At 31.5% G+C, this 24162-nt stretch overlaps 1 protein-coding gene across 3 annotated transcripts in view; it reads left to right on the top strand.

The window, feature by feature from the left end:
* LOC144835977 (methylenetetrahydrofolate reductase (NADPH)-like) overlaps positions 1–24162 on the top strand; it is a 26258-nt gene extending 2096 nt beyond the window's left edge. The window contains exons 1-13 of one of the 3 annotated variants that reach the window (XM_078691129.1): positions 2688–2753; positions 3229–3523; positions 3954–4192; positions 4920–5033; positions 7643–7836; positions 8902–9056; positions 9870–10064; positions 10780–10996; positions 11444–11626; positions 11944–12042; positions 12430–12552; positions 21410–21646; positions 22244–24162. In XM_078691129.1, coding sequence (XP_078547255.1) covers positions 3243–3523; positions 3954–4192; positions 4920–5033; positions 7643–7836; positions 8902–9056; positions 9870–10064; positions 10780–10996; positions 11444–11626; positions 11944–12042; positions 12430–12552; positions 21410–21646; positions 22244–22276 — 2070 coding nt within the window. In that variant the 5' untranslated portion in view covers positions 2688–2753; positions 3229–3242 and the 3' untranslated portion in view covers positions 22277–24162. Of the gene's footprint in view, positions 1–2687; positions 2754–2953; positions 2995–3228; positions 3524–3953; positions 4193–4919; positions 5034–7642; positions 7837–8901; positions 9057–9869; positions 10065–10779; positions 10997–11443; positions 11627–11943; positions 12043–12429; positions 12553–21409; positions 21647–22243 lie in introns of those variants that run through there. The other 2 variants (XM_078691128.1, XM_078691130.1) reach the window with 2 other exon arrangements.

Below are 24162 nucleotides of genomic sequence, written 5' to 3'. Positions count from 1 at the left end.
ACTAACTCACATTCATATTTTTTTGTTATTTTGACACTGGATATTAATACTTGGAGGCAAATATAAATGTTTTTACAAATTTTTTTACATTTTCAGCAATTTCGGTTATTCGGTCAGTTGGTAAACACTAACCCATATTCATATTTTTTCGTTATTTTGACACTGGATATATTATTTAATACTTGGAGGAAATGTTTTTAAAAATGTGAACTTTTTTAAACATTTTCAGCAATTTAAGTTGGTCGGTCAGTAAACATTAACTCAAATTTACGCACGCGACTGCAGCCATGTATATGGCCTTGTTGACTTTGTAAAAATAATGCATTTTGAAACATTCCTTGATTTAAATGTTTGTTGTATGGCTTATTTATGATAAAAAGAGAATATACCCTAGGTATTTCACGTCAAACGCTCTTTACTTGGCATGCATAGACTTTCTTTTCCAGATTCAGATTTGATTTGGTCCTTGCTGAAATCTATGAAAAATAGATTGGAATACCCGGGCAATGATCCCGGTACCTCTCACATGCTAAGTGAGAGCTCTACCATTTGAGCTAGTCCCCCAGTTACATTAACTGTTTAAAGATGAAAAAGTATCGCCATATGCCCTATATATGATTTATTAAATATTGAAAATATGCAAAATAAGGGTCTTTAAATCACTTCAACATTGATCAGCAGCATTCTGTTACAGTCATTCATCATCTGATGTTGCATCTTCAACTTTTTGGTGTTTGTTGCTTCTTTCACATCATTATCATCATGTTCATCTGCATGGGTGTTGTTGCATGTTTGCCCAAAAGTTATGACGTTATGACGTTAGAGAACGTTCAATAGTGCATTCTCTTTTAAAACAAGGAATGACCTGGTTTTATGTTTCAAAATGCATTATTTCTACAAATAAAATGGTCTTTAACATTAAGTTTTTGACAATCCGGAGTATAATATATGCCATGTACATAGTTTTCCCTGCCAATTGAGCATTTCCATGCGAAATGTATATGACCTGAACATTTCATTCTCATACTCACAGTAGTCTATACATTTCCTAAATTACATAAAATTTCTACTTTTCTGAAAAAAAATAATTATCATAATTTCTATAATAAATAATAAAAATAACGACATGATTTCAACAAAAGCACTAATTCGCGTATGTACTGTAATGCGAGTTACAGACGAATAACGCATTTAAAATGTATTCATGACATCTACATATAGGTGACATTTTGTAGCAATAACTTTTCAACCATAACTAGTATGAGAATTTCAATTAACGTGTCCCTTTGTTCTATCGAAGTTAAATAAATAATTATTTTGGTTTTTTCTTGTATAGTTCATACCCTTATTACAGTAAAATTTACCCTCAAGGTTATTGTTGAAAATAACAAAACACTCTTCAACTACCCAATAAAATGTTGCAGAATAACCCATTTTTTTGTTTACTTAACCAACTTTGATTAGCCAATGACAGTTATTCTTTGTAAGTTATTGACTTTATATTTTCTTTTTGTAACTTTACCTGATGATGTGCTATGCCCAAAACATGTTTTAAGGCAGAGATAAAACTTTTAGATTTAGATTTTTTCTACAGTATTCATATCCTCTGCCTATGTAGCTCTTTGATTTTTAAAGTTTTCAATAAATTAACTTACTTTCGAGCATTTGAGGGCAAACTGTTGTATTAGACTAAATAGAAATGTATATGTTCCAAACAATATGACACCAAAAGTAATGCTCTACGACAAATATTTCTTGAGATACGGTAAAGAGATATGAATAGGTCAATAAGAGGTCAATAACCTCACTTCTGGTCATTTTGGGATAAAATATTTCATTAAACCAAATAAAAATATGCATGTTCTGAACAATTTGGGCCTAATCTTAATTCTCTATGACAAGCCATTACCGAGATATGATAAGACCAGGTCAAAGGTCAAACTGCCAGAAACTGTAGTAGCGGCCATTTTTTGACAAAATTTTCTGTTAGAGCAAATAGGAATGTATATATTGTGAACTATTTGACACCAAAATCGATACTCTACGACAAGCGGTTACAAAGTTATAGACCAATTTAAAATGGCAGCCATTTTGGACGCCATCTTGGATTTCTCGGAGAGCACAAGGAGGATTTTTCAGGACTTTTAGTATGATGTTCCAATCATAGTTCTCGACCTTTCCTGAAAAAATTAGCTTGTTACCAGAAATTTCCGGGTCAAACCCTAATGCTCTTGGACTAATAATGTTTTTGGTAAATATATTATGAAAGTTGTTCAAATCGCAAATATAAAATTTGAAAATCATTATGGTTTAGCAAGAAAGAGTAAATCATGAAGCATAAATAAAGGAAGAACTCGTATTTTAGTCCTGGTTTTGGTGTGTGATCACCAAAGATTTTATATAGCTTATACCTTATTACACCTCTCTATGATGAGCACTCATATTTTATGAAGTGAGCCCTCTATTCTACCAACAATCTAAGATGATGAAACTGCGTGCAAATGATGAGTGAGAAGTGATTGACCAATCACATCAGTTGATTGTAGAAACGTAACGTGTTTGGATTGGTGGAAGAGAAACGCATGGTAGGTCACGTTCGAACAACGATGTTGGCGATGATGGAATTTTTGTAAACAACAACAGACGTAGTACGACGTGTGTGTAGTGTCAGTGTGTGACGTGATAAAACTCGAGCGAGAGAGAAGAGAACTTCTTCAATTCACAACTCTTTCATAAAAACGTGCGCGAGAGCGGTGAGTAGACGTACAAACAAGGAAATTCTTTACTTAATCTTTTCTAATAAGTTGTATAATCTATTGTCACAATTATTATAAGGAGGGACATTGAAAAGAGATTTCTGAATGAGGAAATTATACTGATTTTCGCTACATAATTAAAGAAAAGTTTAAAACTAGGCTAGGCCAGATAAGACCGCTGCCAGCAGCAGACAGGCGATTCGTGGTGTGTGGTGGGCCAGACAGAGATCTTTGTTTGGTATTTATTTTAACTAGGGCCTAGGCCTACGCTAGGAATTACATTCACTGTACAAGCAAGTCTGCCTACTGTCACTAGGCCTATTACTAACTAGGAAGGCATAGGCTATTTAGGTTAAATAAAAGACTAGGCTAGCCTAGGCCTACCTAGCTAGTAGGCCTTTAGCTAGGCCTAGCTAGCTAGGCACTCAACAAGAGTCAAAAATAGATTTTTATTTTGAATTTTTTTTTTTAGATAAATCAAGAACAATGGCTGAAATCCAGGAAGTAAATGGACCTGTAGGCTTTTCAGATCTGAAAGCTTTGCAATTTGATAAAAATACATGGCCCAGGGATCTGACACGGCAGAGTAGCAGTACAAGTGGTGTTAGCAGTGAGGGTTGTACGCCACTAGCTTCTCGCAGTTCATCACCTGTCTTTACACGCCTTATCGATAAGATAAACCAACGTATTGCACTTAATGAAAGGTGGTTTTCAATAGAGTTTTTTCCACCCAGGACGGCAAATGGAGCTGTCAATTTATTATCGAGGTAAAGGCTTTATTATATTAATAATTATTAAGATTCTATTTTAAAGATTTATAAAATAGGCCCTACTACTGGACCTACACTGTATAAACATGCATTTTTGTATAATTATAAAATTATTGTTTTTTGTTGTTAATAAATATAATCTTCAGCTTTATTTAACAGATTTTAAAATTGATAATCTTTAAAAAAATATATTGGAATTTTGAAAATTGTGCAAAAAAAGTTGAATCATGTTAGATCATGCTTTAAAAAAAATACAACCAGCAAACATCAGTTTTTTATTTGAATTATGGTTTCTATGAGCAAATTGAGCCCTTGATGATGAAAATTGACCTTCATTAATTTCATAACAAAAAATTACAATATAATCACCTGACCTCCAAATCAATAACTATTTGAAATTAATTCTTGTTTATTGAATTGTGTTCAGATTTGATAAGTTCTTGGAAGGAGGCCCACTTTTTTGCGATGTAACATGGCACCCAGCTGGCAATCCAGAGGGCGACTCTGCAACTAGTTCTTTGACTATTGCCAGTTCCGCACTTAATTATTGCGGATTGGACACCATGCTCCATTTGACGTGCGCACGACAGACGAAGGAGAAAATAAGAAACACGCTCCGACGAGCAAAGGATCTTGGTATTAAGAGTGTTTTGGCGCTCAGAGGAGGTAATAAATACAATAACAGGTTTTATCTCCGAACAATGTATCTAAACAAAGTTGGTGACGCACCTTTTTTTCTCCAATGACCCACACAATGATTGGGATTGTATCTTTGAATCTAAAAATACACTTGGAAGAAGGGGTTGTCGGGTGGGAGTAATATATCAACATGACTGGATGTACTGTACTGTGAAAGTTTATGGATGTGAAAGTTGGTGAAGAGTTGCCTGGTCTGGGATGGGTGTTTCTTCAGAAAAAATATAATTACATAAACTTATAGAATTTTAATTTTTTTCACTTTTATTTAGTTGTACATGTCTACTGTATACTTGTAATAGTTAAGATAGTAGGGAAATACATATTATAATTTAGGAAATACTTATCAGAGCTGTTGGTCAAAGTGATAAACAGTTGGTCAAGGTGATGTACAGTTGGTCAAGGTTTCAACCTGACCACCAATTGACCAATTAATATTCCTACCACAGAAATTACAGACAGTGTAAAGTTCTGTCTACACTATCAAACTAGTTTGTGATGTGCCCAAATATGGTAGTGGTATGCCCAAATATGGTAGTGGTATGCCCAGATATGGTAGTGATATGACATCATCATGTCCATGGGCACATCACATTTGTTTGTCACCTAAAGTTTGATAGTGTAGACAGAGCTTAAGAATATTTGAACCTGCAGAAGGATTTCATTGGTTCCTAATGTAACTGTAATATTTTTTTAGACGCCCCAGATGGTGATGAGTGGACGTTCAATTCAGATGGTTTTAATTATGCAACAGACTTAGTTAAATTCATCAGACAAGAGTTTGGCGATTTCTTTGTCATCTGCGTGGCAGGTGAGTACATTGTTATCTTAAGTCTGTTTCCACTAGGTGATTTTTTTTCGTGAATTGAAAGCGCCAGCTTACAGATATTCATATTTTAATTTTCAAAATCCCTTTTTTCGACAAATTGTAGTATTTTGAGTTTTTCCCTTCAGCGAAATTAGTTTAAGAAATGAGTTATCGAGTGTTCATGAGCACTCATGCGAATCAAAAAGGTCAGCAACGAATACGAATAGAACTTTATTGCAATCAAACGAAAGATTGAAGTTTAACAAAAGCGTTTCACTCAGAAAAATAAAATGAAATATAAAAATATAAAAGACATTTAGAAAGGTAGAACATACAATCAAAATATTAAAACAAAATTACAATTAAATATCACTTATTATAAAAACAATAAATATAAATTCAAAATGTTAAAAACGAGTTTAACTGAAAACATCAGAATATTGATATAGGCCTGCAGTATAAAAATTTAAAAGTTTTAAAAATGTTTACAAATGAAAACTGCAACTATTCGCTCTTGTGTGGAAAGGTTAGCGTGATTTTGTTTTCTAGCTGCGAAAACATTGGATTCACCTAGTGGAAAATAGACTTCAACCATATCTATAGCAGTAACTGTACGGTTGTTGCTCATTGCGCATTGAAGAAGGTACCACATTTTTAAAAGTCGGAATACAAAAATTGAAGGTGCATAGAATTTAATTCTGATTCAAGAAACAAAAGACTTATATTATATATACTTACTACTAATTTGAAATTAATTAATTAAAATAAACTTGGTGGTTGCCACAAGGCTTAAATAATTTAAACATGTTATAGAATTATAATATTAAGAATTTTTAAAAGTTGTTGCCGATTAACCGCTCTGCAAAAAACACAATGCTGGAAAAAAAAGTAGAGGGGATGCACTGTATATTGACCTGATGCTTTAATTTCTGAATGCCAAAATTGGGAAACTATTTTTATGAGTACTTTTTTATGGTTTCGAGGACTAAAATTAGTCTAGTTTATTTTAAAATTTATGTACTGAGCATTGACAAACTCTTCAGACAGACTATACTGTTCACACTTGGCGTAAAGAAAATTTCCCTTGCTCTTTAAATTTGGTTTGTAGATTTTGTATTATATTTCATGTATTGACGTACAACCAGTTGTGCTTCTGTATATTTGAATAACATGTTGATGTATTTACACCAAGTGTTTTGTTTTGTTCGTGTCTTGATGTTATTGATATTATTATTGATGTTACTTGTACTTTTTAGCCAAATGAATAAAGAATATTTCAATAACAAAGCGTATTGTAGTTTGATAAAGGTAATTTACATATGACGCAAATATATAGGTAATGAAAAAGAATTTCTGTGAAAAACACCCAAAATATGACCTTTTCCAGCTCACTGACCATCTATATGTGATGTAACAAAGATTACCATTTCACCTGAGTGCTTAGTTGATTTATAAAAGATTTCTCCTTTGCTTTTGTGAAAAGTAATTGTATGGTCTTATGTTGTATTATAAGGTTGACCTTGATTCAAGGTGGGGTGATTTTAGGCTGTGTGTTTATCTTTTTGAGATTTGATAAAAGGTATCTATACTAATAATAGACTTATGGTGTGACATTCAGTATGTGCATGCCAGCAGTTGTTTAATAACAGCTGACTTACCCTATCATACATTAGATGGACGCATTATAAAATGATACCAATACATGTTTAATTCAATAATTTTTTTCCATCAAGGACTCTGGCTTGAAAATTGTCTTGCTTGTGGCTTGGTGGTTACAAGGGTCCTGGGTTCAAGACCAGTCACATGTCAGGATTTTTTTTAAGGACAAAATTACAACTCCACTCCCAAAGACTTGTAATAAGACTTTATTTATGTAGAGCATTTTGTGTATCGTATATGTTTGTCTTGTGAACTAATGATCAGCAATTGCTGTTTGCAATTGCAGTTTTATTCCCTTTGTATCATCCAAAAGAACATTTTGTGACTATTATACAGAGATCCAGATGAATCTTTACACTAACTAAAAAAAATATGATGGTGAAATGGTAAAATACAAACAGCACGACACCAAGGGGTAAACTGCAAAAGCAACAAATACAAAAATTACATAAAAAGGTTAAAAGATGTTAAAAATAGTAGTAAGAAATATGATGAAAATGTAAATGTATAAAAATTGGATAAAAGTATGTTCACAAAATTTTCATTAAAAAGCCTGATGGCAGATGGGAGAAAAGAATTTGTTAATCTATTAGTTTTCATCATATTAAAACATTTTAATTAATAACCCTTGTCCATTTCAAAAGAAAATGTTGTGTTCCCTTGTAATTTGGCTAAAATAAAGTTGATTGCAATATTTATAATGATACATTGCAATAAAGTATGAACATTCTATTATAGGACATTATAATTTACCCTTGTTCATTTCAAAGGAAAATTTTGCCTTTATTCAGTATAGGGATGTTTCAAAGGCTTCTCATATAATGTAATTTGGCTAAAATAAGTTGATTGCAATATTTGATTATGATACATTGCAATAAAGTATGAAAATATTTAATTATACTAGAGGTCAAAATGTGTTTTTTTATTGTAAAAAAATGAATTTTATTTCTTAGGGTACCCCCACGGCCACCCAGAAGCTGAAAGTTTTGAGCAAGATATTTTGCACTTAAAACAGAAAGTAGACGCTGGTGCGGACTTCATTATTACGCAACTTTTTTTCCAGGCCAGTACGTTTTTAAAGTTCTTGAGCGCTTGTCGCAAAGCCGGAATTACAGTGCCTATTATACCAGGGATTCTACCAATTCAGGTACAGTAACTGTTAGTATTTATTAACTGCAAACAAAATATTATGGTAAAACGAAGATCTATATTGTTTTTCAGGTATTAAGAAAGTCTATACTTTAGTTTATTTCATATTATTAAATTATGATTATATGATTCGATAAGAATTCGTGATTGTTAAATTGTAATAAAGAAAGTTTAAAATAAACTGTACAACTATAAAAAAAATTTCAATGGTATGAATATTAAATATAATTTTATAGTAAATTTTATATATTTGATCTATATCATAAATTTATATATTTTGTTTTTCATATATTAGTTACAATTGCATGGTAAACACATTTCTATTATAAATAGTTCTATTAAGCAAAACCTTCTGTAAAAAATCAAATATTAATAAATATTTATGATTTTTAATCATATTTTTATTTATATTTATTAATATTTATATCAACAATATTGAAGCTGATCATTAGGGACCCTCACAAAAATACAATATCATATATAAAATTCTAACTTTCCATGTTGTCGTTTTAATGTATTTTTAAAGCTTATTTTGACATCTGTTTGATAAATATATTTAAATGTTCAATATCAATATCCTTTGAAAAGAACGAAATATCTTTTCCAATTTATTATTACTTGTACTTTGTGAATTTGAATTCTCCTGCTGTTATCACGTTGAACAGTTTCCCAGAGTGTAGTGTTATTGAAAGTCAGCTGTGGATGGAATTTTCCGTCATGTGTTGCGATAAAGGTTTCATGCCTTACAGTACTGCCGGTAGATTGATTATAGTACATGTTTTCACTGCTGGTCTATGCTAATATATTCACACTGTAGTATTAATGAATTTATTAAATCTTCCGGCACAGAACAAACTGCTCGGTGATGTACTGAAAATGAATTAATTAGAAACGATAAAAGATCTTCAAGAATAAGTTTTTATTCACGATGTTAATTTATTATGTGTTTGCATTTCCATTTATCTTTCATGTTTATGCATATTTACTGGAACATTACAGTATTTTCAACCATCCTCGTAAAATATTGCTTAAGTTAAATAAAATAAATTTTACTCAAATACAGGGATATCATTCGCTGAAAAACCTTGTGAAATTGTCGGGACTGCAAGTACCAAAAGATATCATTGACGTAGTTGAACCAATCAAAGATAATGATGAGGCAATCAGAAATTACGGCATTCACCTTTCAACCCAGATATGTCGAGAACTCTTTGATAGGTACGAATATTAATTAGTTTTACTTAATAATTCAAGATTTGCTATCCTCTCTCTGGGTACTATTTAGAGGTCACCCCAGTGTAATGGAATTTTCCATCATGATTGCTTTTTCAAGATTTTCTATCCTCTTTTTCTATTTATAAAGTTGCCCATGTGTTTCCATCATGCTTCTTATTCATGTGTCAAGTTTTGCTATCCTATTTAGTTGACCTGGGTAATTCCCAGGGTTATCATTTTAGTAACTGCTGATACATATTGTGGAACTTTCCATCATGTATGCAGTAACAAGTTTTATGATGAAAACAAATATTTGAAAGAAAAGCAAACACTTTATCAGTATCATTTGCAAATATTGAACATGGAGGTTGTAGCACCAAATTCTAGAGGGTAATTCATTTATTATTAATTGATGGTTGACTTTGACCAGTTGACCTTGACTTTGTTGGTTGACCATGACATTGACCATGGTTTTGATGGTTGACCATAAGTCTGATTTAATAGTTTACTTTGGGTTATTGGTTAATGGCTGACCATTGGTTTAACAGTTGACCATTGGTTTAACGGTTGACCATGGCTTTGATAATTGACCATGGCTTTGGCAGTTGACCATTGGTTTAAAGGTTGACCTTGGCTTTTATTTTGACCATGGCTTTGATGGTGGTTTATTATGGCTGTTATCGTTGACCGTTGGTTTATTGGTTAATCATGGCTTTGATCTTTGATGACCATTGGATTGACTTTTTTTTTAAAAGTAGATTGACTTTAATGGGTGACCATGGGTTTGACAGTTAGTTATTTTTTCTTATCTTTCAGTGGCCGTGTTTTAGGTCTTCATTTCTACACCTTAAACAGAGAAATCGCTACAAGAGAAATTGCCAAAAACCTTGGACTATGGTGTAATGAGCTGCAAAGACCATTACCATGGAAACCAACAGCCAATCATACTAGAGTAAAAGAAGATGTCCGACCAATATTTTGGGCAACTCGTCCAAAAAGTTATGTATACAGGTAGGTAAATAATAGCCTTCTCAGGACCCTCCATATTAGGTCTCTCGATACCAGAAAGTTTTTGTAATAGTTGCTAAATTACTAATTAATTATTAATATTAGATTATTATTAATGGTAAAATATCCTAAAAATAGATATAGCCATTTTGAAGGATACCTCTGCACTGTTTCCATCACTTTGCTGTTGTGTAGTTGATTCTCTAGCTGTAATATAATAACTCTATGCCTTAAAGAAGAAAGTCCCCCTGAAAATAAAAATTTGTTTTTAAATTTTTTTGATGAAAATGTCATTTTAATATCACATAATAGTTTGATATCACAAAAATTGGATTAAAAAAAATGTATTTACCTGAAAAAATACTGTAATTTAACGGAAAAAAATAATCAAATTGACCTGGAAGTCAATGGGTTTTTCTTGAATTTAACTATTTTTTCTTAAATTTTTTTTTTCTACTGAATTTATTAATTTTATTAAGGTATTTTTAAATTAATCTTGATTTTTCATGTTTTTGTGGGAGAATACATCTTTAATTAACATGTTGTCATTTAACGTTCATAGATGTTATTGGCTTTTTTTTTCAACCTCTTTAAAGAGGGTAACCCTTCCTTCTGATATTCAGGGGCCCTCTTTAATAACATTAAAATACATTTCAACAATTTAAAAAAAAATAAATGAAAAAAAATGTAATCATATTCCGTTTGTTTCATTATTCAGAACTCAAGATTGGGACGAGTTTCCAAACGGTCGCTGGGGTAATTCTAACTCCCCAGCATTTGGGGAGATGAAAGATTATTATCTGTTTTACCTGCGAAGCAATGCTACAAAGGACCAGATGATAAAGCAGTGGGGAGAAGAGCTTACGTGTGAACAAGACGTCTTTGATGTCTTCTCATGCTATCTGTCAGGTGAACCTAATAGATATGGCAACAAGGTAAAGCTAAATAATTTAACTAATGTTGATGTTTGATTTTGGTCGAATTCAATTTTGAAAAGAAAATGTTGAATTGAAATGGTGCGCGTCATTTCAGGAGGTTTCAGTTTTTAGCATTACATTTTTAAGGTATTTTGTGGTGTAGGCCTATCACAATTTGAAAACAGATGGGAAAGAGGAGCAGTCTAAATTTTATTTGTACATGGCACAGTACTGTATCTATAATTTGTGAAGTATTATGGCAACTTCTGCAATACAGTGTAACATGTGCTCCCTGTATCTTAAGCCTAACCTAACTTTCCATGATACAGGCTCCACATGTGATACACATATGACACTGTATTACAGCTTATGGTACTGGACATGAATGTCATTTGTGGTACAGTACAGAGCATCTGATGTATGGCTGTACTTTTTATTATTATTAATGAACAATTACATTTATAGGTAACGCGTATCCCGTGGAATGACGACGAGATCGCTCCCGAGACTCAACGCCTTTGTAAGAATCTGGTGGAGTTGAATAAACAAGGAATCCTGACAATCAACTCACAACCAAATGTCAATGGAGAGGACTCCACAGATCCAGTAGTTGGATGGGGACCTCCAGGGGGATTTGTCTATCAGAAGGTAAGCTTCCCTTAAATATTAAAATATTAAGTATTAAACCTTGTTTTTTAATGTATAAATCTCTTCATTTTCCCTTAAATATGTTTTTTTGACAAATTTACAAATAAAAGTTTACCTTATTTTAAAGCTCTGTCTACAAGACACTGACAAATGTAATGTGCCCATATTTGGATATGATGTCATATGACTACCATATTTAAGCGTATCACTGCCATATTTGAGCACATCACACTTTTTTTGTCAAACTAGTTTGATAGTGTAGACAGAGCTTAAGTCATGTATGATAATATTATTAGCAAATGTTCTTGTTCTTGTAGGCCTATCTTGAGTTCTTTACATCTAGGGATAATATGGAAGCATTACTAGAAGTTCTACGAGACTACCCTCAGGTTAACTTCCATATCATCAACCACACAGTAAGTCTGATTCTGTCTTACAAGGAGTACAAATGGGTACATTAAGGAATTGCCAAAATATGCTTTTTAATATTTCTAGTGTTGATCAAAAAATTCTGTCTATACCCCTTTCATATCACTTTGCCAAATTCTGGAGTTTACACACACTTGGACGCACACCATACAAAACACTGGTGGTGTTAACAACCTGCTCTGATTATTGATGCTTTGATTATCTTCTCTGGTAAAAATATTAAAATCCGGTCTAATTTTTGTGGTACATTTGTTGGAATTTCCTTTCATATACAATGTAGTTTTATATAAATATGTAAATAATAAGTATGTAAGTAATATTTTCTCAAATTTCATCCAATTTTTATAAATAATATTCATGATTCATTTTACCAGGGCACCGAAAACATCAGAAATTCCGATGAGTTCAAGCCGATTGCGGTCACCTGGGGCGTGTTCCCAGGGGCCGAGATCATCCAGCCCACAGTCGTTGACACTATTAGTTTCCAGTATTGGAAGGTTTGTGATCTGTTCTTGTTAACTTACTTCCTCCCTCTGCTAATATGGAAGCATGATGATGCACTATTATGTATTATATAAAATAATTTAAATTGACATTTGACCTGGCAGTGTGCTATAAATAGATTTTTTAATCTATTGCCAATTAAAATTTGTAAATACAAGATGTATCTCAAAAGCAACTTTGTGTTGTTATGGTAACAAAAACACATTCATTTTAGATTTTTTTTTGTTTTCATATTTGTTGCATCTCTGCAATAGTAAAACCAAAAGCCTTTTTAAATTACAAAAAAATTAAATTACAGTAAAATTATTAATTTTCAAAATCCAAAGTTAAATTTTAGTTTAGTAGTATATTTTATGCTCATCATGCTTCCAAATTATTAAATTGACATTAAATTATTTTGAAATAACATAAAAAAGGAATTTTTGTGTCTCATATTATTGATTACAAACAAAGTTTTGTTATTGAATATTTGATTCAATCATTTTGAAAAAAAAAACAAAAGAAGAAAGAAAATTTTCAATTTTCATGGCCAAATTTGATTAAATAAACTTAAAATTTAATAACTTCAAATTACTTAATAAATATGGTATAATACTGACTTGGTTGAGGTATACTAATATTAATAATGGGTATTTAAAAATGGCAAAATAATATTAACTTGTTTCAATATTTTATATTTTTAAATTTTATTTGCATATGTGCACGGACCATACATTTTTTTAAATAAAATTAAAAGAGAAAAAAATAACACACAATTTTGAAAAAAGAAAAATATTTAATTTCACATATTCGATTAATTTGGCAAATTTTATTTGTATCATAAATATTTAATTACATTATAAATAATATTTGTATTATTCATTGATTGGTAAAGGTGATTTTTATGGTATAATAAATATATTGTTTGTATTTTCGTTTGAAAATGTAAATAAATTGCTAAATTTCCCTTTTTTCCAGTTGAAAGTGAAAAAAATAACACAATTTTGAAAAAGGAAAAATCTTTAATTTTACATATTCACTTGCAAAGCTTGATATCTACAATGGTTACAATTTGCCATTATTATTATTATATTATTTGCATTTATGATTTCATTTCAAATGATTTATTTACAAACAATATATTTATAATTTATTTGATGCATGTTAATTTGTATGACATAACATGATGCGATTTTTTTTCTGTTCTGAACATTTACAGCAACTGACTTGGTTCAGCGTATCAACATCTGGTGTTTTTTTTTTCAGTGTTTTCACAAAAAATTAATGTTTGAGATCTCTAAAGAGGGCCAAAGGTCATAGTTTATTTTGGGATAAAAAAACTTTTCAAATGGCTTTAAATTTCAGTGTATATTTACAATGCAAATAAACATTAAAATAAGTTTCTTTTATTTTAATGTTTATATACATTGTATAATGTATAGCAAGGCCTGACGTAAAAAAAAGTTTTTTTATCTCATGGAAATCTCTGCCTTATAGTGCTTTTTATAGATTTTAAACTCACTTTGACCTTTGACTTTTGACCCAACAAATATATATTTTAGATCTTTGGAAAATCATAATTCAGATTTTAAACAAATATCGAATTATTAAATGTAAATTTTTTTTAACTCTGTAAATGCATAATTAATATTTTATGAATTGTAAGTGTCTGGAAAAATTTTAAAATGAACTTAAAAATGAATTTCATAATTTTACAAGATTCTAAAATTTGTTTGTTGCATTAAAGTCAAAGGTTGTAAAACAGAAAGGATTATTAAAGCAAAAAATTAGCTTGCACTAACCACGCAATAATTATAAACAATTAAAAATTATATATCATAATTAGATGGCACAATATACAGTTATTATAGTCCTTTCTGTTTTGTAATTCACAATTCCAAGAAAAAGGTATTTTTCTGAATAATATCAACTATTTACACTAATAGTTGAATACTTTTAAAAATTACTTTACTTTATTTTAAACGCCACTGCTTTTAATAATTTATAATCATAATAATTTATGAACATTCTATAATTTGTTGTCTGTTTTAAAGCCAAATAAACAAAAGCATGCCAAGATTTTGGTGTGGATCGGCGTATAAATCGGCATTAACATTTTACAAAATTCAGAAAAATACTTTGTTGGGTTGTTAAAATTAAATGGATAAGTAGTGTGAGTGGGTGTGTGTGTGTGTGTGTGTGTGTGCGACGAAACTTGCGTGAAGCCGTCCGTCCGGGAAGGTCATGTGAGGTCAGCATCGTCTCTACAGGTATATTTAGTATCGCTGTTAATTTTTTAAAATTATAGTAAATATTTCATTCAACATTTATTTAAATTGCTCTAAAATAATATATAAAAACTGAAAATAAAATCAATTTAATCATAATATTTTAATTATTTCATTTATTTAGATAAATACTACAGTAGTATATATATTAAAAACAAATAATATAACATAAAATGTATATTTAAATTCAAGGACTTAAATGTTAAATAGTGTATCAATATTTTTAAATATGTTAAATTATTAATTAACTCGTTTTAATTAAAAGATTATTACACTAAATTCCAAAACTTTCTCTTAAATTTGATTAATATTGCTGTATTTCCAATTCACTGGCAACCTACCTGAAAAAAGAAAGAAAAAAATATATATATATTTTATCGAAGCAACAAAATTGTGAACTAAAATGAGAAAAGATTCTGAGGGGTGTTTTGCGCTATATCTTGTATCATGGAGCATTAGCTCAGAAGGCTAGAGCGTGCAGTCCTTTAGGATTGTGCAGGTCGAAGGTTCGAATCCCTCATGCACCTGATTAAGATCTGAAGACAAACCTCGGAATCCGACTCTTATGACAAAATTATCCGTGAAAAATCTACAATGAATTAGCTTGTGGATTGGAGAAAATGCATTTTTAATTGGTATATAATAAACAAAATTATTGCTGAAGTTGGAATTCTAAAAATATCCAAAAGTACAAAACATTTATATCTAAAAACTTGATTTGGCACATATATATATAGATTGAATGTTTTCCAAATTTAAATCCTAAACCTTCTGCCAAATGTGTTTTAATAATAATAAATTATAATATAATTTCCGTTTAAGCTTTTGCCAACTCTTGTTTGAGTCTAGGCTGTTCTGCCTGAACTTGTCCTTACTGTGGATAGTTTAAAGGTTCGAACCCTTCATTCTCAATCAATGAGTGAAGCTTAATTTACATATTAATTTGCATATAATTTACATAATATTTTTCTGAATAATTTATATTTTTTTAATAAAGAGCAATTCTCAAATTTCTTTGTAAATTAACAATTAAATTTTAAGTAAATACTAAAAACTAAAATAATAATAATAATACAAGTTACTTGAAATTAAAATACAATATTTATGATAAATACTTGTCGATATTTATGATGAAATATTATGTGTAGATAAAATCTGTAGATAAGTAATTAAGGTTTATATTGTATATGATTGAATAATCTCGGACCAATAACAAGAACAATTGGCTAAATTGCTTTTGAATAAAAATATATAATACAGTAAATAATACTTAATACTATGGAGTATGTAAAATAACTCATCACAAAAGGTCTGAATACAGTAGAACCCTTTAAAGGGACCCAACATGTTCCTCCATGATAGGGATGTCCCCTTAATAGTGGTGTCCCCCGAATAGGGGTTGGCTGTAGTGTTAAAACATATATTATTTCCCCTCGTTCATTCCACAGGAAAGTGTCCCCCTCATAGGGGTGTTTCCTGAACAGGGGTTAGCTGTAGTGTAGTGCTAAATTATATATTTCCCCTCGTTCATTCCACAGGAAAGTGTCCCCTTGATGGGGGTGTTCCCTGAATAGGAGTTGGCTGTAGTGTTAAAACATATATTTCCCCTCGTTCATTCCACAGGAAAGTGTCCCCCTCATAGGGGTGTTTCCTGAACAGGGGTTAGCTGTAGTGTAGTGCTAAATTATATATTTCCCCTCGTTCATTCCACAGGAAAGTGTCCCCTTGATGGGGGTGTTCCCTGAATAGGAGTTGGCTGTAGTGTTAAAATATGTATTTCCCCTCGTTCATTCCACAGGAAAGTGTCCCCCTCATAGGGGTGTCCCCTGAATAGGGGTGAGCTGTAGTGTTAAAACATATGTTGCCCATTGTTTGTTTCATGGGAAAGTGTCCCCTTAATAGAGGTTTTTCCTTGAAAAGGGTTGTCTGAAAGAAGGGCTCTACTGTATTACAAAATTGACTCCACACACAATTTGATATTCAATCATTTCAATATGAAAGGGTGATATTAGTAGTTAAGTTGAAAGTTGTTAATGATTATCTGTGCACACATGACTTATTGGTAGTGGTCTACTATAAGGTAATTGAGTCACATGTTCATAAAACATTTTTTACAAAGTACTGGCCGATTGCCTAATTTATTGTGTATAATTTAGAATCAAGTTTTCCTTTAATGTCTAATTCTAAATGATCTGAAAAAAGTATTTTGACTACCATACAATGACAGGAAAATAATAAAGTATAGTATTTTGTCATTAATATTTCATGAACATGTAACTTCATTACTTTTAGTTGATTACTAACATTTTTTATGGTGCATTTCCCTGTTTTTATTATATTTCACAGATGAAAAAAAAAACTGGTTTCATAAAAAAAAAGAAAGAATAATGCTTTTGTTAATTAGAATAGTGCTAGCAGCTCATTGGCTAGAAACTTGACTTGTGGCTAGCCGATTGGCTAACAGTTTGACTTGCTGGTAGCTGATTGGCTAACAGCTTGACTTGCTGGTAGCTGATTGACTAGCAGCTTGAATGACTTAAGTTTCATTCCAAATTTCATCATCCCTGTTTTAAAAGTGTATTGTCTTAAAAAGTTATAATTCTTAAAAATAAGTTAAAAGTAATTTCATTAATAACAATGAATTATGAAGATATTTTGTTTGGTTGAAAACCCTGATTCTTTTCCATATTAAAATAAGTTTAATAATTAGTGTAGGCCACTATGTAATTTCGTGTCATTTTTTTGTTAAAAGCAAAATTCCAGCTGATTTAGTGTCTTTAGGATGTAAAGTAATAAAAAAAATATGTTGCCATTTTTTTAAAAAAGCTTAAGGGTGTCAAATCCAAGATGGCCGCCAATACGTAAAATATCCAATAAATGTACCATATTGGACAAAGTAACACCCATTATGAATAATATTTTAAGTTAAAATTAATGCTATATGGGTTCTCTGCTATATAAAAATTATTATAAACCTATATTCATTAGTATTTTGAATTTCAAAATGGCCGCCATTTTAAAAAAATGGATTAAATTTCTTATTAAAACATGTGCAAGTTATGACGTTGATTGAAATCACATAAAATGATAGTCCTATGACAACAACACGGTTATTAACACAAAATGGTGGCCATTTTTTAAAAAAGGGTTAAATTTCTTATTAAAACGTGTGTAAGTTAAATTAAATTAGATTGAAATGACACAAAATGATATGCCTACAACAACATGGTGATTAACTAACTCTGCCAAATGAAATATTTCTAATCAGTGCGCTGTCTTGAATGCATATATTATGCATGCAATATAGTAAGTTGACCTTCCTTCGTTCTCTACTATTGTATCCATCAAACTTCAACAGACTGATCTGTGATCCCAACAAGCTTGTTCAGAAACAAATTGGCAAAAGTACTGCAATCAATACCTCATTTCACCCCCAAATGCTCATACGTTCTTATATACAGTACTGTACCAGCTGACTATGTGATACGACAAAGAATCTCTATTGGAGTCCTCTTTTACTTTGATAAGTTTGTCACCTTTATTCACCGTCATATATATTTTTTGCCAATATTCATCCTTTTCTTAGGATCCCATATAGTTTGCCTTCTACAAAACTTTTACCAATGCCTCAAACATTTTCTGTCCAATGTCATCATGCCATGGCCAACAAACACCTCTGTGAGATTTGCAGCATTCTTCATTAATCAAGATATCATCTCTCTTTAAATGTTGGCTTTCAAACTCATCAACTAGATTTGCCAGTTCGATGAAATTATTAATTTGTGTTATTCCAATGATACCATGCTCAATGACCTTGATCAATTGATGTAAATCCAGCAATTCCCTTTGTCACACATACATGTCGTCTCATAAACTCCAATATCAGTAATCTGTTGAAAGTGATACAGCGGAAGTAACCGGCCATAGTTCAGGTGGTCATGAGCAAAGAAATATTTTATAAAAGCATGTGTACTTTCCATGTGTGCAGATATCGTTGTCTTGTGTCTCTGACATATATAGGGATAGTTTAACCACATCTCTCTGTATTCAAGTTAATATCTTTATGATCAGCGTTTTTCAAACAAAATGATACGTCACTTAGAATCATTTTCTCTGTCTGAATTTTTTCGAGAAAAGTGTCAGAAGTTGTAGAGAGAAAGCAGAGTTTTAAAGATATTTGTGTCACTGTTGTATAGGTAATACAATACAACAAAAGCACTGGCCGCAACACTATTTTCACAATGCTACATGTTTAAAAGCCATATAATTCACCAGGTCGAAATAATTGCTTCTTGATGTCATCTCTGTCCACCTCCACTCATCTCGGGCAAGAGTCATCACCAGGCATTATCTTGTATTTCCCTAGTACATGAGTATTTATACCACAACCATGTGCACTCATCAAACCAGTGTATAATGGTGGTCAACTTTAAGGTACATCTAATGAAATCGGTTGAGATTGTAGAAGATGAGAAGTGGGAGTTAATGCTGCCCATGAAGCTTGTGAATGAGCTGTATCTTTCTTCAAGCTTCTGCCAAAAGTTGACAGGTTAAAAACTTACCAACCATACTGGTGACCATGGCCTTGAAGTTTCAGACATTGAATTACATGGCAATAACGCATTTATTATTGAACACCATATTTATACAGGATTTCACAATCTATATTATAAGTTAGAGAGTTTGTACGTTTGTTTGTTTGTTCGTTATACAAATTTTTGTTACTGCACATAACCTTACATATTGGGTATCAAAATGACCAGAATTGTACCGGGAAAGTTCTAATTTGAACATCATCCGCCATCTAGGATCTAAGTTAAGCTTGGTTCCCACTAGGACGCAATGCAAGGACGTAGACGCAACGCAAACCAGTTGACCAATATGACAAGCGACCGTCAAATAAATCCATCGCTTGTGATTGGTCAAATCCCTTATGTTGCGTTACGTCGTTTTGTTGCGTCTCTAGTGGGAACCAAGCATTAGGGGCCAAAATGTGGTCAAAATGGCCCACTTTTCCTCACTTTCGATGTTAGTTCTGTTTCAGCACGTAACCATGCATATGGGGTATCAAAATGACCGCAATTGTACCGGGAATTTAATTTTGCTTAGGCTAGGGGTAGTAAGCTATCAAATTGACCAGAACTGTGTGGTAGGAAATTGTTATAAAGTATTTTAATTAGCCCTGGAAAGGGGGTGGGGATGTAGGCCTGTCATCAAGACCGAAACTGTACTGGGAATGTTTTAAACTACATCTGAAAACAGGCACTGAGGGATTATGAGTTGGTAGTGATGGCTAACATAATTTGTACTGGAAACGTCTTAAACACAATCACCCAGTATCTGGGATGTGTTGGGAGGGAGGAAGAGGGGCGGAAATACTGGCGTAATGAAGTATAACGTGATTGGAATTGTACTAGGAAAAGTTACTACATTTGAACTGTCCATGGGAGGAGTTTGTTTTTGTGGCTGGGATGGTGATAGGAGAAAGAAGGCTGGGGGGCGCAGTATCTAAATTATATATATCAGCCAATATGACACCTATTCATTTACACAGTTTACAACGTACTTAGAACATAGGCCTATCATAGCTATGTATACCCCTAACCCTAAAGTTGAATTGATATTTGTCCTGGGAAGAATTTGTTTTTAAAAAAGAGTGTGGGATGTTATTGAAGAGGGGTGGAGGTTGGCGGGTATAGGGACACTGGGGTCTGAGAAGGCTTTAAACTAATTTAGAAAGCCGCCCTGTGGCGGGTATAATTGCCAGTAAGGTATAAATACACTTGTTTTAAATTGTGGTCCTGTCTGAGATACAAACATTGAAATACAAGTTTCACTTTTATGAAAAGAAATGAGATCTATAATTTAGATTTAGAATTAATTGTTGCTGAATATTTGATATCAATGTAAGTTGTTCCATACTTTTGCAACTCCAACTTTGAACGATTAGGTAATTCAAGGGTCATAGTAGGGGTATTATATATCTATTATATACAGAACATTGACCACTTTAGACAGCCTTATATTTAGACAATCCTATGAGAAGTGACTATTTTAGAACATTGTGTTGAAACAACAAAAATTATTTAAATTTATTTTTTAGTGGCGGCCATTTTGAAATCCAAGATGGCCGACAGATTATCGCTATACATAGTTAAGATTGTATAATGTGTAATACCATCAAAACGGACTTGTTCCACATTCATAATTTGTGTTATTGGTGATATTCTGGTTTTAAATAGGGTTATTTGAGTATTGGCGGCCATCTTGAATTTGGTCCTTTAAATTTCTCTAGAAAAAATGGCAACATATTTTTTTTCATTCCTTATATTATCAAGATATGAAATAAAGTCAAAGTTTGCTTTTAACAAAAAATATACACGACATTCATATAAACGACATACCAGCCTACATTAAATGGTAAACAGTTTTTAAGCTGAATTTCAAGAAAACAATACATCTTAATAGTAATATATTCTTATCTACTACAAAAGCATTATTCTAAAACATTTTGACACCAGATTAAACTATTAATTTATTTTTTAGTAATAATTTTAACATAGTATATTCTCTTCCGTAATAGGATGAAGCATTTGGCCTGTGGAAAGAAAAGTGGGCAAAGATTTACCCAGAGATGTCGGCGTCTCGTCAGATAATAAATCATATACATGATACGTATTATCTGATTAACTTGGTGGACAATCATTATCCTAAAGGAAATGTCATTTTCGAAATACTTCAAAAGATGTTGAAGAGCAAAGCTAATCCTAAAAGGTCAATATTTTCCATCGATGAACTAGACAGTGCTAAGAAAATGAAGGTTAGTTTTTTGGTTTTTTTTCATACGCATCCAACAGCAAGTAACTTGCCATTTACAAAATGGATAAACTATTTTATAACTTGTCGTGGTTATAAACTCATTTAAGGCTTAGCGAGTTTGTCTGTTAAACTCTGTCTACACTATCAAACTAGTTTGACACAAAAAGTGTGCCCAAATATGGTAGTGATATGCCCAAATATGGTAGTGATATGACATGTCCATATATTGGCACATCACATTTTTTTAGTCACATAAAGTTTGATAGTGTAGACAGAGCTTTAGGGAAAAACACTGGACTACTTGGCCCCTGACATCGAACATCTGCGAACACCTAATAGCATCCTCTTTTGTATTTTGTAAAACCTGTATGCATTTTTATCTGTATATTTTTACTGTACTGTGTATTTTGCTTCGGGTTTTAACATTTTTCTGATTTTCTATTTTTATATTAAGTTGCCATGAGGAAAACCAATTTCAAATCTTTCGTTGAACTATTTGGCAATAAAGTTATCTTGTATCTTGTTATTTTAAAAAAAACCTATGAAATTGTATACAAAGCTGTTTTTTATGTAACAGTATCTTAATTTATTTTTGCAGATGGATGAAGAAAAGAATGGAGATGTCGAATAAAATGTTGAATAATTGCACTTAAATATTGCATTTAAATCTGGTGGTGGCACTGCTAGAAACATTTGAACACCTTAAGCATTGCTTAAATGATGAACTAAAAGTATTTTCAAGTAAAGTATTACACAATGTTGAAAACCTTTAAAGCATTATAAATGGATTTGTTATTGATGACCTATGATATAGCAGTCACTACAGACTTGAAGCATTGATGATGTTGATTGAAGGAATGATTTCAAATACTGTATAGACACGCTTAGTATCAGTTGTTGAATATTTGTGGTGTTGTTGGTGGACCCATATTTCAAAATAAAATGGTGTAAAACCAGTTACAGCCAGTTTAGAAACACTGGTTAGTGAAATACACTTATAACTGTATCTAAAACCAAAGGAAAACCAGTTAAAGCCAGTTTAGAAACGCCAGCAAATGCCTTCATCAAATGGATCGGGAGAGAGATACGCCTAATGCATCTTGAAGCTGAATACCTAGCAACACATTATCATTTTAAAATGGTGCTTCACTTAAGTCACAGCACAAAAAGAAAACTCTTGAATACAACTCATATAGTCTACTAACTATAATTACTTAAATGTGAATTGAGGTCAACGTTGAATGTTGCCGTTTGTGAATATATTACAGTATAGTTGCTTTATGACCTTTTGTAAATGTTGTTTACAAATTTTTAATTATTTTTTTTGTGGAGGGTGGGGGGAGGGGGTGGAGATGTGTTCGCAATGTTTTGCTGATTTTGGATACTATTTTTGGTTGTTTTAGATAATGAATATTGAACATTTTTATATTCAAAAAGTTGTGATTAGAACCAAATGTATCTATTTAACTTATTGTACACATACTGCCTATAGTCACAAGTGCAATGTTGGTAGTACAACACTTATTGGTATTTCATTTGCCATATTTGTTGCCAATTTATCTTGGTTAATTCATAATTTATTTTCATAAATAGGATATTAGGTATTTATATACGTGATCTGATAACAGAGATTGGTCACTCTCTGGCACATAGTTGCGCTTTACTGCCACTCGCTGCCAACACTGGGAGACTTCCAAGGGTTACTTACATGCTATTTGTACATCACTATAACACAGCAGCATTATCCAATTTTATTTATCTTAAGCACTGTCTACACTATCAAACTTTATGTGACAACAAAATGTGATGTGCCCAAATATGGTAGTGATATGACAACATCATGTCCATATATGGGGACATTTTTTTTGTGACATAAAGTTTGATAGTGTAGACAGAGCTTTAGGTCTATTGTTTGTGAATTCTTGAGACAGGACACCATGTCTGGTCTAGTTTTAGTTGTGTTGTCTGTATTTAATTTTACTTCAGACAGTTTTATGGAGACCAATTTTAAATTTTCAGTGTATTTTTTATACTGCTTTTTATTTAAAAAATTACCGTATGTTTTCAAATTTGCAATTTAAACAAACTGTCAACATTTTAATGTCCTAATTTACTAATTTTCTTTTACTGAATAAATAAAATATTAAAATTGAAATACTATATTATATAAATAATTGAATTATTTTAAATATCAACTTATTTATAATACAAAGTACTATATTGTATGTATAAGGGTTTAAACATTAAACAATTTTTGGGTTGAAATAATAGGTTACCAAAGTGTTTAAAAACATCAAACTACTCACTATTTAACATAACTCCGATGTAATGTATTTGTTTTTTTATATCGAACATTAGTTATTTTTTGTAAGGATTTTTTTTCACAACAAAAAATACAGACCCATATACAAGGTTGTTTTTTATTTTAGATTGTTGTTTTTTATTTTAGTTGTATATATGTAGAACAAAAAACAAGGTTGAAATAAAATTTGAAGTTACAAAATGGTTTTATGTAAC

Source organism: Antedon bifida, chromosome 2 (genome assembly GCF_963402885.1).
Source record: "Antedon bifida chromosome 2, ecAntBifi1.1, whole genome shotgun sequence".
Classification (NCBI taxonomy): Eukaryota; Metazoa; Echinodermata; class Crinoidea; order Comatulida; family Antedonidae; genus Antedon; species Antedon bifida.
The sequence above is the reverse complement of the archived record's forward strand: the minus strand, read 5'-3'. Positions and strand labels throughout refer to the sequence as shown.